Source organism: Apus apus, chromosome Z (genome assembly GCF_020740795.1).
Source record: "Apus apus isolate bApuApu2 chromosome Z, bApuApu2.pri.cur, whole genome shotgun sequence".
Classification (NCBI taxonomy): Eukaryota; Metazoa; Chordata; class Aves; order Apodiformes; family Apodidae; genus Apus; species Apus apus.
In genome coordinates, this window is record NC_067312.1 from 54,500,599 (window position 1) to 54,515,323 (window position 14,725).

A 14,725-nucleotide genomic window follows, 5' to 3' on the forward strand; every position below is an offset into this window, starting at 1 on the left:
GCCCATTGCTAAATTCTCTGTTATTTGTGGTCATCCACTTATAAACACTTTTTTGTTTAGCAAGAAAATTCAAGGAAAAATTAAATACTGTGGGAAGATACTGTGCAGGAGCATGGAAAGACGTTGTGATTGTGCCAAAATTTGTGAATATCTGTTATAAATTTTACATGGACTTAATTGCATGTATTTTAAAAACAGAACTACCCAGTGTTATTTTTTCTATTCGGGTAGCTCATTCTTGATTGTGCTTTTTTTTCCACCCCCAATCCTTAGTAGAATGTTGACTGTTATAGCTGCGGCACACATAGGATGTTTGTAAGACTGCTTAATAAATCACATATGGTTTCTCAGGTGCTTTCCAGTGTAACAGGCAAGTCTGACAGGGACTTTGTTTGGCACATAGCTCATAAGCAGATTCTGGGTGATGTAGTCATCTTTCTTTCAAGAAATTGCCTCCAGCTTTGTAGAGGGAATCTTGCAAGAGTATCCCAAAAATAACTAAACCAACAATGTGCTGAAGGATATTAGTGCTTTAATCTTACTTGGGTTTTTCATTGTAGCACCCTCTGGCAGAGCAAGAGCTCTTCACAGTGGAGCAAATTTAGAAGGCTCCTGGTGATCTCAGAGCACCCTTCACTTTTCCATTGCTTCTGACTTGCAGGTTTGTTCTTGGAGTGATTTACACTGAGCTCTGCAGGGTTGGGCATGGGGTTTTCCAGCTGTTTCCAGTGAAGTATTCTTCCTTTTCTCCTTTCTCCCTTTCACTGACTTTCTCACTGGTGTAAATACAACAATGGCAATCCTCCAGGTTCCTTTTTGTAAATTTTCTGCACTGCATTAACAGTTTGTTCTTTGTTTCTGATAGTGTGTTCCTTCCCCAGCCCCATGTTCACTAGAAGTGAACTGCAGTACAATGACTGTGGAAGTAATTTTGTAAACAGGCAGTGCTATAGTTGGGAATCAATACCAAGGAAGTATTAGTCCTAAATTTGAGATGAGGGTTTAATGAGTGTTTAATTGAGGAAGGAGAAGCCTTTGTAAAAGCTCAGATTTTTAGATGAAGATAAAACTTTTCTTTATGAAATGTGATCTCTCCGTTACTTCCTTCTCCTAGGGCTTCCAGAAAATGTTTTAAAATATTTTTATTAATAAACTTTCAAAGGGAAAAATTACAGAAAGTGTGTTATTCATTGAATTGCATTTGGAGTTCAGTGTTGGCTAGCAAAGGTAAACACTGAGATGTGTAAAGCTTTCTAATTAAAATTCCATGCTCTTACTCTCAGGTTGTGATAAAATTGCTGCAGTAGTTAATTTCAGTTGCTAAAGTTGTTCAAAATGGTCTATGTAATTTATTTATTTTTTTCTGTGGTATGTAGCAAAGCAAGCTAGACCTCTTGCTTTACTTATCTTTACTCTCATATAACTTACTGATCCCCCCCTGAAATTCCAACCATGTGATTTTACAGTCAGCACTAGGGGCTGTAAAGCTGGATGGAGAAGGTTTTGGCTTATTTCTTAAAAACTTGTGAAGAGCACGATGTGGGTCTGTGAAATGGGTTGGGTGTCTTTTGTCTTGTTTGATGTCTGATGCATGATGGTCTGCTCCTGGCACAGGCTGGAGAGAGAGGTTGGGTGGAGGTTAAGAGAGGACATAGGGCACAGAGGAAAATGAGCTTCTCCCATGCCAGCCAGTTGGTCTGCAGCATACATGGAGGTAGGACAGACATAGTATCTGAGTCCCAGATATTATGTCCTTGGCTCCTCTCCTGGACCAATGTGTGTGGTGCTTTAAATCTCCAAGGGTTATGCTTTCCCACAATGGATGCTGTCAGATTGAGAGATGGTCTTAATCATTAGTAGAATAGAAGTGGGAGAGAATGGTTGTTGTGCAATATTTGGGAGGGTTTCTAGCTCTTCGCTTTCCTGTCCCACTGCTATGGATACAGCCTGCACTGGCAGCACAGGAGTGCTTTGACAAACTCCTGGCCAGTTGCTTAACTGCAGCCAGGCACAAGTCTCCATGAATTTGCTGCTGAGTCCTGCTGTGCTTATGGCTAAGGGAAGGTTACCTGATAGCAATATCAGGGCTTAACTGACTAGGCAGCAGGGTTATGGGAAAGGTAATACATGTAGCTCACAGCCAGTGTAAACAAAGAGGTAGGTTTTTTTTTCTCCTGATGTCTATTGTTCTTACAATTCTAGTTGCTACTTGTAACAACAGAATAATGGAAGCAGCTGGAAATGGGGTATATGCTTGGGATTCAGTGTATTGCTGCACTTCTGCAGGCAAATGCCAAGTGGGTTCCGTGTCTTTCAGAAGGTGTGTGTAGCCCAATGGCTACAAGAAATGGCTTTACAAATGACTTGTGTTTCTTTATACTGGAGTCTCATCTGTTCCCACGTGCAAGATCATGTGTGGGAGGTTCCTCAGCTGGTTTGCTTGAGGATGATGGGTCTGCACTGTTCTCCTGGAATTCCAGGTCTGATGGGAAACATTTCGTTAATTGCTTGAGTTATTTCAGCTGCTTGACGTAAGAAGTCCCCTAGTGCTGGTGGAGTCGTGAGACATCCTAGAGGTCCTGGAGGAGACTATAATTTGTGGGGGAGTATGACATGAGAAGGAAAGTGAAGAGAGAGAGAAATTGCTGGGATTAAAAAATATAACCTCAATATGAGATAAAAACTGTGAAGTCGTTGACTAGTTGGCAGTCTTATTGTTCCATGGAATCTGTCTGAAACAAGGGATTGACTCACAAGTCAGTTTGCACTGTAGGTGCTGCAGTTCCAGAGCATATACTTTCTATGGAAGTAAATTCTCTTAGTCCTCTGTCTTTTCAGCTGTCTATCATATTTGCTCAGAAGAAAATGTTAGAAGTGATATGTCTGTAACTGGCAGACGAGGGATGATGCTGTGAGGACTCTGTGCAGGGATAACACAGATTTAAAGATACAGGGCAGTAAAGGCTTCTGCAGCTACATCCTTACAGGTTTCCTGCATAAAGCTGTATTTGCATTTCAGCATCTTTTTTCCTCATTAAGTTCCAACCGTTCTGCTCACCTCAGTCTCTACCTCTGCTCTGTATCAGTTCTTGTTTGGTTTTCCCCCCTGTAGTCCTTTACAGCCACCTCAGTGACCCTCTTTCAAGAAGTACATTTCTCCTTGGTCTCCCTCTAATCTCAACTTGCAGCAGGTCACCTTAGATCATTCTTGAAGGAATGGTTTCCTCCTTGTAGGATATCATAGGACCTGTAGTTCCTTTAAAACCCATGGGTCTCCGTGCTGCCTGTGGATCTGGCCTGCAGTGGTGCAATGCGGAGAAGAGATGGACCTGGTTTGATGCATGAAGACTCTTCTCAGTCTGGTTGTCAGGCATGCTGCTGTGCCAGGGAGGTTTTACCTTGATTCTGGTTTAGCTGTTGAGGCAGCTGCATGCTGGCACTTAAAATAAGGACTTTTCCATTCTTTGTATGAAGACAGATGATCCTCAGCCCTCATGCTTGACCTGCTGAGAGATTTTTTTAGTCTCATCTGTTTCCTTGAAATGATCTTATTGTAGAACCATAGGATGGTTTGTGTTGGAAAGGACCTTAAAGATCATCTAGCTCCAACCCCCCCTGCATGGACAGGGATACCTCCCACTAGAGCAGGTTGCTCAGGGCTGTGTCCAACCTGATGTTCAACAGTTCCAGGATAGGGGCATCCACAGCTTCAGTGGACAGCCTCTTCTGCTGTCTCACCACCCTACCTAATGGCTAACCTAAATCTACCCTCTTAACAGCTTAAAGTCGTTGCGCCTTGCCCCTTTCAGGTACTGGAAGGCTGGTATGAGGTCCTACCAGAGCCTTCTCTTCTCCAGGCTGAACAGCCAAAACTCTCTCGGCCTGTGTCCTTAGCAGAGTTGCTGTACTCCTTGAGGCTTCTTTGTGGCCCTCATCTTCTGCTAGCTGCCTGAGGAAACAAGTTTGTTGCTTTCTCTCCTATTCTCTTGATCTTGTAGGAGTTGCAACTTCTTCCTCTTTGCAGATGCTAAAATGGTTCTTTTTGTGTTTCTGGGTTTGGGGAGGAGACCTGCTGGCTAGAGGGAGGTGAGTTTGTTCCACCGCTCCAGCAGCTTCAGAGAGTGGTAGTAGGAGCTTTGTGTTGTTAAGTTACAGCAATATGTCCTGTATTTAATGCTTGCAATCTTATTCCTATTTATGATATGCTGTCTTTTGGGGGGGAAAAAAAAAAGTTAACAAATTGTAACAAATTGATAACTGGTTCAGGCAACATTTTTGCAGCTTTGTGAAGATTTTCTGGAAGACGTTAAGTGGCATAAGAGAAAGTTGTGGGCAGAACAGGTTAGCCTGTGTCATGGTGTCCTAGGATCACTCACATGTGTATCAAATTTACCCTGGAACAGTAACGTCAAACTTTCAAAGAACTTGTTTTTCACTTGTTTGTTGTGCTTTCATGTGTGCAACCTGTTAATTTGTATCCAGCTGCCATGGTGTGGCTCGCCATGAGCTTGTAACTTGTGCTTTCCCTGGACTCTTTCCTTTCTGCGACACTAACTGTAAATTGTTCTTAGATTCTGTTGTATGTGCTTGTTGGTTTTGTTCTGTTGACACAACATCTACAACAATGGGTCCTGTGCAGGAGCAGTACCCTAGGTTCAACAAGAATAATCACAATAATTGGTCAGATTTTTTTGCCCTCTGATTAACTAGTGGAGATACAGACATCATGCTCTGAATGCAGACCACAGCAAATGTGTTTTCAAAAGCTAGCATCCCCATAGCCATACACTTTTGTTGTCAAAGCAGAAAGGACAGGAAATCACTTGAACATCCTAACCTTCCATTTCACTTTTGAATAATTTCTAGACTCTATTTGAAACACACTTTGATGCAAAGGAAATGTTGGTTGCTTCTGTCTTTGATAGAAGTGGTCTCCATGTAAGTATGGAGACTAGTTCTGGAAGCACTAAAGCTGGTCTCTGCCATCAACAGTTTGCTCAGTTAGTGTTAAAAATAGAAGATGGATCGGTGTTGAGTGCTTTTGAGATGGAAGCACTTTAAGAACTGTGTGCAGCATTTCTTACAAGCCCATTTGGGGGGTATTCAGAAAAAAGTTGTTTTCTTACTGCAGCAATTTTGAGTTTCAACTAGTTTATCTTTTCCTTTTTTAATTATTTTTTAAAAACTATTTTAAATTGCAGATCAGCTTGAACGTGTGTTTTTGCGTCTTGGCCATGCGGAAACAGATGAGCAGTTACAGAACATTATTTCCAAATTCCTACCCCCTGTTCTCCTCAAGCTGTCCAGCACACAGGAAGGAGTTCGTAAAAAGGTAAGGGTCCAATTAACCATACTGGTATGTTTTCCCAGTCAGAGAGAATGAGATGCCCCTGATGTGTCGTGTTTTATACTACACTTGCATGTTCTCTGTGAAGAAATGTACTCTTTGGGGAGGAGTTGTCATGAACCTGATGGAGAATGGGTTTATTACAACAATTAGAGCTTAAAGAAAATGGTAATTTCTTGTATCAGCTAAGTCTTTTGTAGATATGTGGCTTTTGCTGATGTGTGGAGGCTGCATTTGTTTCCGGTTCAGGCCAGCTAGCTGTAAGTTAGCCTGAGACCATGACTTACTGACATAGAGGCAGTTGCTGTGGCTTCCAGGGTAGGGCTGCTGTGCACCCACCTGACTCATGGCACATGTGGTATTAAATTCCACTTCCAAAACTGTTTGGTCCTTGCTTAGTTACAGGTTACAGAATCTAAGGTATACCTGGGCATTCAATTCACTGTATTAGGTTATAGGATGAAGGTTCATCTGCACACCCAGGAAGGAGCATAGGGATGTAATAGCAAGTCCAGAAACCTGTGTAACGCACTGCACAGCTACTCCCAGGACACATTGTAGGAGCATTTCCAAAAGCCTAGGAGAATATGGAAACACCATGAGAGGCAGGCAGTTAAAGGACTTGGAGGAAGGGTCTAGGTTCCTTCCAGGCCTGTCTGAGGTGAGTCTGAGCCTCACTGTCTGGGCATGAAATCGGTCAAGTTGAGGCAATGCCAGAACACCTTTCAGACCGAGAGAGTGCTTTCTAGGGGTAGAGGACACAGTGACATGCAGGGGAAGAGCATTTTGGGATTGCACAAGCCTTCTAATGGGATGTTTAATGAAGGAGCCAAAGGCAGGGAAAAGGATGGACCTAGGTGGTTTGGTGAGCAGCTAGTGTGTGTCTCTGGGTGACGCCCACTGGTGAAATGTGCGCCTTGGCTGATTACACCTGGGGGTGTGGAGCTGCAGCAGACTCCCTTCTGCTGGGCAACTGGGCCTGGCCCTAGTTCCCTGACACCACACATTGATCATTGCAGCTGTCTCAGTGGCCAGGCAAAGGCCTCACAGTGAAGATGGATTTTAATAGGAGCATGAAGAAATTCAGTGATGTAGCTGCCTGCCATAGCAGGGAGGTGAACTCAGTTTGCTAGCATATTTTTATTTCCAGTCCTGTGTTCTTGCACAAATGGTGTGCTACAACAGCTTTGGGATTCTGTGAGGGGATGGCTAAACCTAATGTTAATGGCAGAAGAAATCTGACCTAGTCTGGACTGAGGCAGAGGAACACCTGCTTGTGTTTCCTGTTCTGCCAGGAGAATGTGAACAGAAGAGGCAAATGGGGCAGCAGGAGCTGAAGAGAAGGTATTTCAGCAGCTGGATCAGAAAGCAAAGGATGAATTCTTGTCCCTGCAGATGTTCATCAGAAAAATCTGTCTGGTGATAGAGGCTGACCTTTCTGAGCAGAGTGCTCAGATGGGTTGTTGGGGAGTAGGGGTAGAAAAGAAGATTTTTGTAATCCCCTTCCTGTCATTTAAAAGTAGGGAAATATCTTACCTTCACTGTATTTATGAGTAGATTTCAGAACCTGCAGGTAACTGTAAAACAGGTTTTTTTCTAAAACTTCTGTACAAAATTTGCTCCTGGAAGTGATCAAATGGAAGTAAATCCATAGTTGTGAAGACATTCCGCTGTGCTGAAGGACGGATACTCTAACTGAGGTGGAGAGTTCTGAATACCTGCTTATCACATGCACTTGCAGCTGTGAAGAAAAACATCCAACTATCTAGTGAAATTTCTTAGGGTATTTTTACATGATTTTTTTCAATAAACTGGAATTGTTGTCTTTTTTTTTTTTTGAGTGTTGTGAGATTCAGGAAAGGGGGAGGACTATACCTTTGAAAATTACATTTTAAATGCCATCTCAAAGTCACACAGCACTGTTATGGTATAATATAGTTTTTGTGTTAGAATGAATAATGAATTAAAACTAATTTCTTCTGCCTCCTCTGTGTTTAAACTATAGATTTGTATCTATACAAGATGATGCTTATATTCTAACCAATTATAGCACTTCTGTGTACTACTTAGTATTTCTCAAACACATTGCAGTCAAGGAAGTTGCCCTGAATTCTCCTTTTGCCTTATCAGCAAAGGGAAGTTGACTCTCTTGATACTCTGTTTCCATTCTGTTTTGGTTTTTTTTGGTATTTTTTACATTGCAAAATAATTTCTTAGTGAGACACAGGAGAGGGTATTATTCTAATGAACATCAGTAATGGTTTACTGTGAAGTGGAGAACCTGCGAGTAAACCTGTTCAACAGACACATTGCCTTTTTCTGTTGGGTTTTTTTGTTTGCTTGCTTTTTTTGCTTTTTTTTGTTTTTGTTTTGTTTTTGTGTTTGGGTTTGTTTGTGGTTTTTTTTTTTCAGAACTCACTTTTTAAATCCTGCTTGCTCTTATTTTGCTGTTGATGTGGAAAAATATCTTAGGTCTGATGCATTTTCAAATGCTAATGACTTCTAAACACAAATAACTAGCTTTCCAATACTCATTTTGCCTGATGGACAGTAGAGAATGTGCCTTTTGTTCAACTCCAGCCTCAAAATCTACCATAGCTGATCCCCAGATGTGCCCCCATTGTTTATGTCATTGTGTTGGGAAAGGACTCATAGTATCATGGGGTCAGAGAGAAATCAGAGAGTAAAAAGCTTAAAAGGGAAAAAATTCACTTGCTCAATATTCTATTGTTTACTCATGTTTTTATAGCCATAAATGTTCTTAGAAAACTAAACAGTGACTGGCAACACAGCAAATGATAGCTAAGGCAGTGTGTATGTGTGTGAGTCTTAAATGACCTAGAGAAATTCCCACAATTTAGAGCTAAGATGCTCATCTCATCTGGCCATTTTGATAAAGGCATGAGGGTGAGGGTTTTTACTACATAAATGGTGGTGTGCCAATTACTCTCCTTGACCACTGGCTGCAGTGGGCCAGCACAGCCACTGTGAGAGTTACTCAGTCTCTTAGATGGGATCAGCCTCACTAGAGCAAAGCCTGCCTAATTCAGGTCTGAGTACAGCTGGATGAGATCCTTACTGCAATGTGTTGATATTAAGGGTTATAGAAGCAGGACATCAGCTAACTCTCACACATACTCAGATCCAGCCACCTCTTTTATGTCAGCCACCATGGGTAACTTGAACAAGTTCCTCAAACTCTGTGGTAGTCATGTGTGTATTTCTATTCCTTCACCAAAAAAGTGTGTACAGAAAGGTTTTTTTCCTCTCTATAATAATAGGAATTGGTGACTGCTGTTGTAATAATTTCGCAACTGCAAAATTTGATGGCTGTCAGCATGTTTAGTTTGAGGAAGAGGAGGCTGAGGGGAGCCCTCATTGGTCTCTGCAACTACCTGAAAGGACATTGTAGAGAGGCTGGTGCTGGTCTCTTTTCACAGGTGATTAGTGACAGAACAAGAGGGAATGGCTTCAAGCTGCAACAGGGGAGGTTTCGATTGGACATTAGGGAAGTTTTTTTCACAGAAAGCGTGGTTAGACACTGGAATAGGCTGCCCAGGGAGATGGTGGAGTCTCCATCCCTGGATGTGTTTAAGGGTCATTTGGATGTGGTGTTGGTGGATATGGTTTAGGGGAGAACGTGTAGAGTAGGGATGATGGTTGGACTCGGTGATCCCAAGGGTCTTTTCCAACCTGAGTAGTTTTATGATTCTATGATTACTTAGTATCTTGGTTTCTCAATTTTCTGATTTGAGCAAGCTCTAATATTTGAGAAGACTGCAGCACCCAATTCTATGAGAGCAAAGCTGGTAAGACACCTTGTTCTTAGTTTGTCACCAGCCACGGTATGCAGGCTTCCATAATGCTCCAGGTCTTTAGCAGTTTTGGGCTAGCTAGGTCCTGGGGCTAGGAGGAACAAAAGCCAGGGCAACAGACCGAAGCTAGCCAACAGAAGTATTCCACAGCATTAACATAATGCTCCCTGTAAATGTGGCAGTTTGCTCAGGGTGGGGCTCTTCCTCAGTGGCTGCTGTCCGTGGAGGGTCTCATCCATTGCTCTGCCACTGAGGTCTGCTCTTCATTTTCTGTGACTGTCGCGCTCTAGCTGGAGCTGTGGTGCTCACAGCGTGTGACATCTGGCACCTGCTGCACAGCTTGCCACCACTGTGTGGGCTCAGCATAACTTTGTATTTCATATCAGCACTGGGATTAGCAGTAGTCCTTTTTATTATTATTTTATTAAACCTGTTTTCATTTCAACCCATGAGTCTCTTTTTTTTTTTTTTTCCTGATTCTCCTTTTCTGGTGGGGTTGGCTTGTCAGGAATAGAGCAACTGCCTAAACAGAATCACAGAATTGCTGGAGTTGGAAAGGACCTCTAGACATCATCTAGTCCAACTCTCCTGCTGAAGCAGGATAACCTAGAGCACTTTACACAGGGCTGTATCTGGGTGGGTTTTGAACATCTCCAGAGATGGAGATTCCACAACCTCCCTGGGCAGTCTTTCCAGTGCTCCATCACCCTCACTGTAAAGATGTTTTTCCTCATATTTAAATTGAATTTCCTATGTTCTGATTTGTACCCATTGCCCCTTGTTCTGACACTGGCAACTACTGAGAAGAGCCTGTCTCCATCTTCCTTGCACCCACTCCTTAGATACCTCTACACATTAATAAGGTCTCCCCTCAGCCTTCTAATCTCCAGGCTAAATAGTCCCAGCTCCTTCAGCCTTTCCTCACAAGAGAGATGCTCCAATCCCACTATCATCTTCTTCACCCTCCTCTGGACTGTCTCTGGTAGCTCCCTGTCTGTCGTGAGCAGTGGAGCCCAGAACTGGATGCAGTATTCCAGCTGTGGCCTCGGCCTCACCAGGGCAGAGTAGAGGGGGAGAATGACCTCCCTTGACCTACTGGCCACACTCTTCTTTATGCAACCTAAGATTCCACTGGCCTTCCTGACAGCAAGGGCACACTGCTGGCTAATGGATAATTTACTGTCTTATCAGGACTCCAAGATCCTTCTCCTCCAAACTGCTTTTCAGCAGGTCCACCCCTAACCTAGATTGGTGTTTGGGGTTCTTTCTTCCCAGGTGCAGGACCCTACACTTGCTTTTATTGAACCTCATGAGGTTCTACTCTGCCCAACTCTCCAGCCTGTCCAGGTCACGCTGAATAGCAGCACAGGCCTCTGGAGTGTCAGCCACCCCTCCCAGTTTTGTATCATCAGCAAACTTGCTGGGTATATACACTGTCCCTCATCCAGATTGTTGATAAACACATTGAACAAGACCGGACCGAGTATTGATCCCTGGGGGACACCACTGGTTACTGGCCTCCAACTCATCCCTGTTCCATTGGTCACCACCCTCTGAGATCTGTCACACAGCTGGCTTTCAATCCACCTCACCATCCTCTCATGAAGCCCACTCTTCCTGAGTTTCCTAACAAGGATGTTATGGGAGACAGTAATCAAAAGCCTTGCTGAAGTCAAGGTAGATGACATCCACTGCTCTTCTCTCATCTAGTCAGCCAGTAATGATGTCATAGAAGGCAATCAGGTTGGTCAAGAATTATTTCTCTCGGGTGAATCCATGCTGACTTCTCCCAGTGATATTCTTTGCTTTCACATGTTTTGCAATGATGTCCAGAATGATTTTTTTCTAACACCTTAACAGGGACAGAGATGACACTAACCAGCTTGTAGTTCCCTGGTTCCTCCTTCTTGCCCTTCTTGAAGACGAGAGTGACATTAGTCCTCTGCCAGTCCTCAGGCACCTCTCCTGTTCTCCATGACCTTTCAAAGATGATGGAGAGTGGCCCAGCAATAACATCTGCCAGCTCTCTCAGAACTTGTAGATGCATCTCATCAGGGCCCATGGATTTATGAATGTACAGTTTGGCTAAGTGGTCTCTAACCTGGTCCTCCCTTACTGAGGGAAAGTCTTCCTTTCTCCAGACCTTATCTCTTACCTCCAGGGTCTGGGATTTAAGAGGACTGGCTTTTGCAGTGAAGACTGAAGCAAAGAAGGCATTCAATAACTCCGTCTTCCCTGTGTCATCAGTCACAAGGGCACCCGCCTCATTCTACATTTCCCCTGTTCTTCCTTTTTTTATTGATGTACTGGAAGAAACTTTTCTTGTTGTCCTTGATAGCCCTCGCCAGCTTTAGTTCCAGGTGGGCCTTAGCTTTCCTCATTGTATCCCTGCATTTTCTTACAAGATTCCTGTATTCCTTCCAAGTGGCCAGAATTGTTTTCCACATTCTGTAAATTTCCTTCTTTCCTTTAAATTTTTCCAGAAGACCCCTACTCATCCATGCAGGTCTCCTACCTCCTCTACTTGATTTCTTTCTCATTGGGTTTTGAGCTTGGAGCAGGTGGTGTATGAAAGTTGCCCAGCTTTCATGGACATCCATACCTTCCAGAGCCTTGACCCATGGTATTCCAGTGAGTAGATCTTTAAAGAAGTTAAATGTTGCATTCCTGAAGTCCAGGGTTGTAGTCTTGCTCATTTCTCTCCTACTTCCACCCAATACAGTAAATTCCACCATTTCATGTTCACTACAGCCAAGTTTGCCCCCAGCCTTCACATAACCAACAAGACCCTCTTTGTTTGTTAGTACCAGGTCTAGCAGTGCACTGTCCCTCATTGGTTCCTCAACCACCTGCGTCAGAAGGTTTTCATCAACGCTCTGCAGGAACCTCCTGGACTGTGCATGCCTGGCTGTGTTGCCCTTCCAGTAAATATCTGGGTGATTGAAATCCGCCATGAGAACCAGGGCCTGTGATCATGAGGTTACTTTCAGCTGCCCGTAAAAGGCCCCTTCAGCCTCCTCATCCTGATCAGGTGGCCTGTAGTAAACACCCACAACAGTGTCATTCAAGTTGGCCTGCCCCTTAATTCTTACCCATAAGCTCTCAACACATTCTTCCTTCTCCCCTGGCCAGAGTTCGGTATACTCCAGGTGCCACTTCGCCACCTTACTTTGGTGTCCTGTCTTTCCTGAAGAGTATATAGCCATTCTTGACAGTGCTCCAATCATCTGAGCTGTCCCACCATGTCTCAGTGGTTGCAGTGAGATTGTGGCCGTGCGACTGCACACAGATCTCTAGTTTTCCTGCCCACCAGAGCCCAGGGCCATTCCCCGAGGCTGCTGCCTGGCCCCATTGTCATTGCTGCCCAGGACAGGGCTGCACAGTGCTCCTGCCTGACATTCACAGGACTCCTGTTTGCTTCTCCTTTTACCTGAAGGATTTCAGTTCTGCATTGTTTCACTCCAAACATATTTTTCATGCACTTTCTGGATAGGTGATGGAATTATGGGTGGGTTTTTTTTTTTAATTGTTGGGCTTCTTTATTCCTGTGTCATGAATTGAAGTTACTTTACAACCAGAAGACAGACCAGCAATACAGAATTCTAATCCATGCTCAGTTTTCAGGGATTAACCAACTGTGTAGAAAGAGCTGGTCATCCTCAATTAAAATTTCTTCCTTACATTTGTGCTGATAGAGATTATCAGTTCTGGCATTGTTTGGGACTTTTTATGTGTTTGCTCTAACAGTGACTCGAGACATGTCAGAGTGTTTTCAAGATAATGTAGTAAATGATGGCTGCCATTTTCTTAGGGATTAAATAATCAGGAAGCTCAGGCCTGGTTTGTCTATAATTGGCCTGCCTAGTGGACTGATGTGAACTCCAATGTAGTAAAATTATTGATGGTTCTCTCAAGTTGTTTTTTTCTTCCTGTCAGGTCATGGAGCTGCTGGTTCATCTGAATAAGCGCATCAAAAGTCGTCCAAAAATCCAGCTTCCAGTGGAGACATTGCTAGTTCAGTATCAAGATCCTTCTGCAGTGTCTTTTGTCACTGTAAGTGTCTGTTCTTCCAAGAATAGTTACTGATTTACTTGTAACAACCATAATATTCTTTAAAGCTCCTGTATTTAGCTCTGTCAGTTTTCCTAGCAAGTATATTATTGTCATTGAGTTGGGATTTTGAGAGATTTTTTTAAAACTAAACTTTGTAGTCTGTTTGGGGTGAAACTTCATTTCATAAAGCAGCTACACTATTAATTCTGTCCAAATTACTGATAATTACACTCAAAATTTAATGAATGCATTAATTGCTTGTATTGTAGAGGGTCTGTTCGTCGTTAGAGCCTCCGCTTTGCAAGCACCTCCCAATCCTTATCCTGATAAGCGCAGGGCTAGAGTCTTACTTAAAATATCTCTATTTCTCTGACCAAAATTGCTTTTGGCTGTAAAAAATCTGTTTTCATTCATGTATCTGAGTCATGCATAAAATTAATAAAATTCTAACAAGTGCCATCTATAAAGAAGTGTAATGCTTCCCACTTCAACATTTCTTTCGGCTCAGTCATTGAACACCTAACTGTTATCTCTACAGTTCTTGGCTGGATTTGGATCAACATGATAGCACTTAGATAGTCCAGTATCCAGTATTGCTCTGCTGTGCTGTCCTGTCACTGGACTCTGTTTTGATTAAATTTGCAGGTTTTATTTGTGATGATTTAGAAACACGTTTTCCAGAGGAACCTTGCATATGCTACAGAATTAGTATATAATCAATATTGCTTTCTGCTTCATTTCAGAAAGTGTTCTCTTTTTAAAGTTAAGGCTCAGCAAGATGCTTGCCAGGCCTCCCCTTTAATAGCTGTCAGTCCAGTGAGCCTTAGAATTAAGAAAGCTGTCTTCCAAAACATGTTTTTCCAACACCTAATAATGTAGCACGACATATATGAAGAGTTTAAAAAACAGGTGTTTCTTCTGTACCGTTGCAAAATTGTGTGTGTTTTCTGTTCCTTTAGAATTTTACCATAATTTATGTTAAGATGGGATACCCCCGTCTGCCTGTGGAAAAACAATGTGAATTGGCTCCAACTCTTCTCACTGCAATGGAAGGGAAACCTCAACCACAACAAGACAGGTATAACTACTTATCTTTGGAGTGAATTCTGTTAGTATTCTTTTAGTAAAATAATTTGTATCAGTTGTCAGAAGATTTATTTTTTTTCCTTGGTGAAATCTTTTATTTCCTGGGGTATTCTTGGGTTGTACAATTTGGATCAGCAATTCAGTAGTTTGGGTGATTTGAAGAATTCATATAGTCTAAAGATATAGAAATATACAGAACCTGCAGCAGCAGGTTCCCTGTATGATAAGAGTCCCCTTTTATGATGAATTTGCCTGCTCATATCATCCATCCTTCTTCATCAAATTCTAGTTTCCAGCTTAATGCCAGACCTTCAGTAAATATCCTCTGTCCAGCAATAGAAGAGCAATAAATGTCTCAGATTGGCCACTCTAAATTTTGAGATAACCAGAATTCCTACTCACTTGAAACACTAAGTTGTAATAA

At 42.7% G+C, this 14,725-nt stretch overlaps 1 protein-coding gene across 6 annotated transcripts in view; it reads left to right on the forward strand.

Moving 5' to 3' along the window:
• ECPAS (Ecm29 proteasome adaptor and scaffold) overlaps positions 1 to 14,725 on the forward strand; it is a 102,985-nt gene that overhangs the window by 4,237 nt on the left and 84,023 nt on the right. For all 6 annotated transcript variants that reach the window (XM_051641891.1, XM_051641893.1, XM_051641888.1 and 3 more), the window contains exons 2-4: positions 5,202 to 5,332; positions 13,099 to 13,215; positions 14,175 to 14,293. In XM_051641891.1, coding sequence (XP_051497851.1) covers positions 5,202 to 5,332; positions 13,099 to 13,215; positions 14,175 to 14,293 — 367 coding nt within the window. The remainder of the gene's footprint in view (positions 1 to 5,201; positions 5,333 to 13,098; positions 13,216 to 14,174; positions 14,294 to 14,725) is intronic.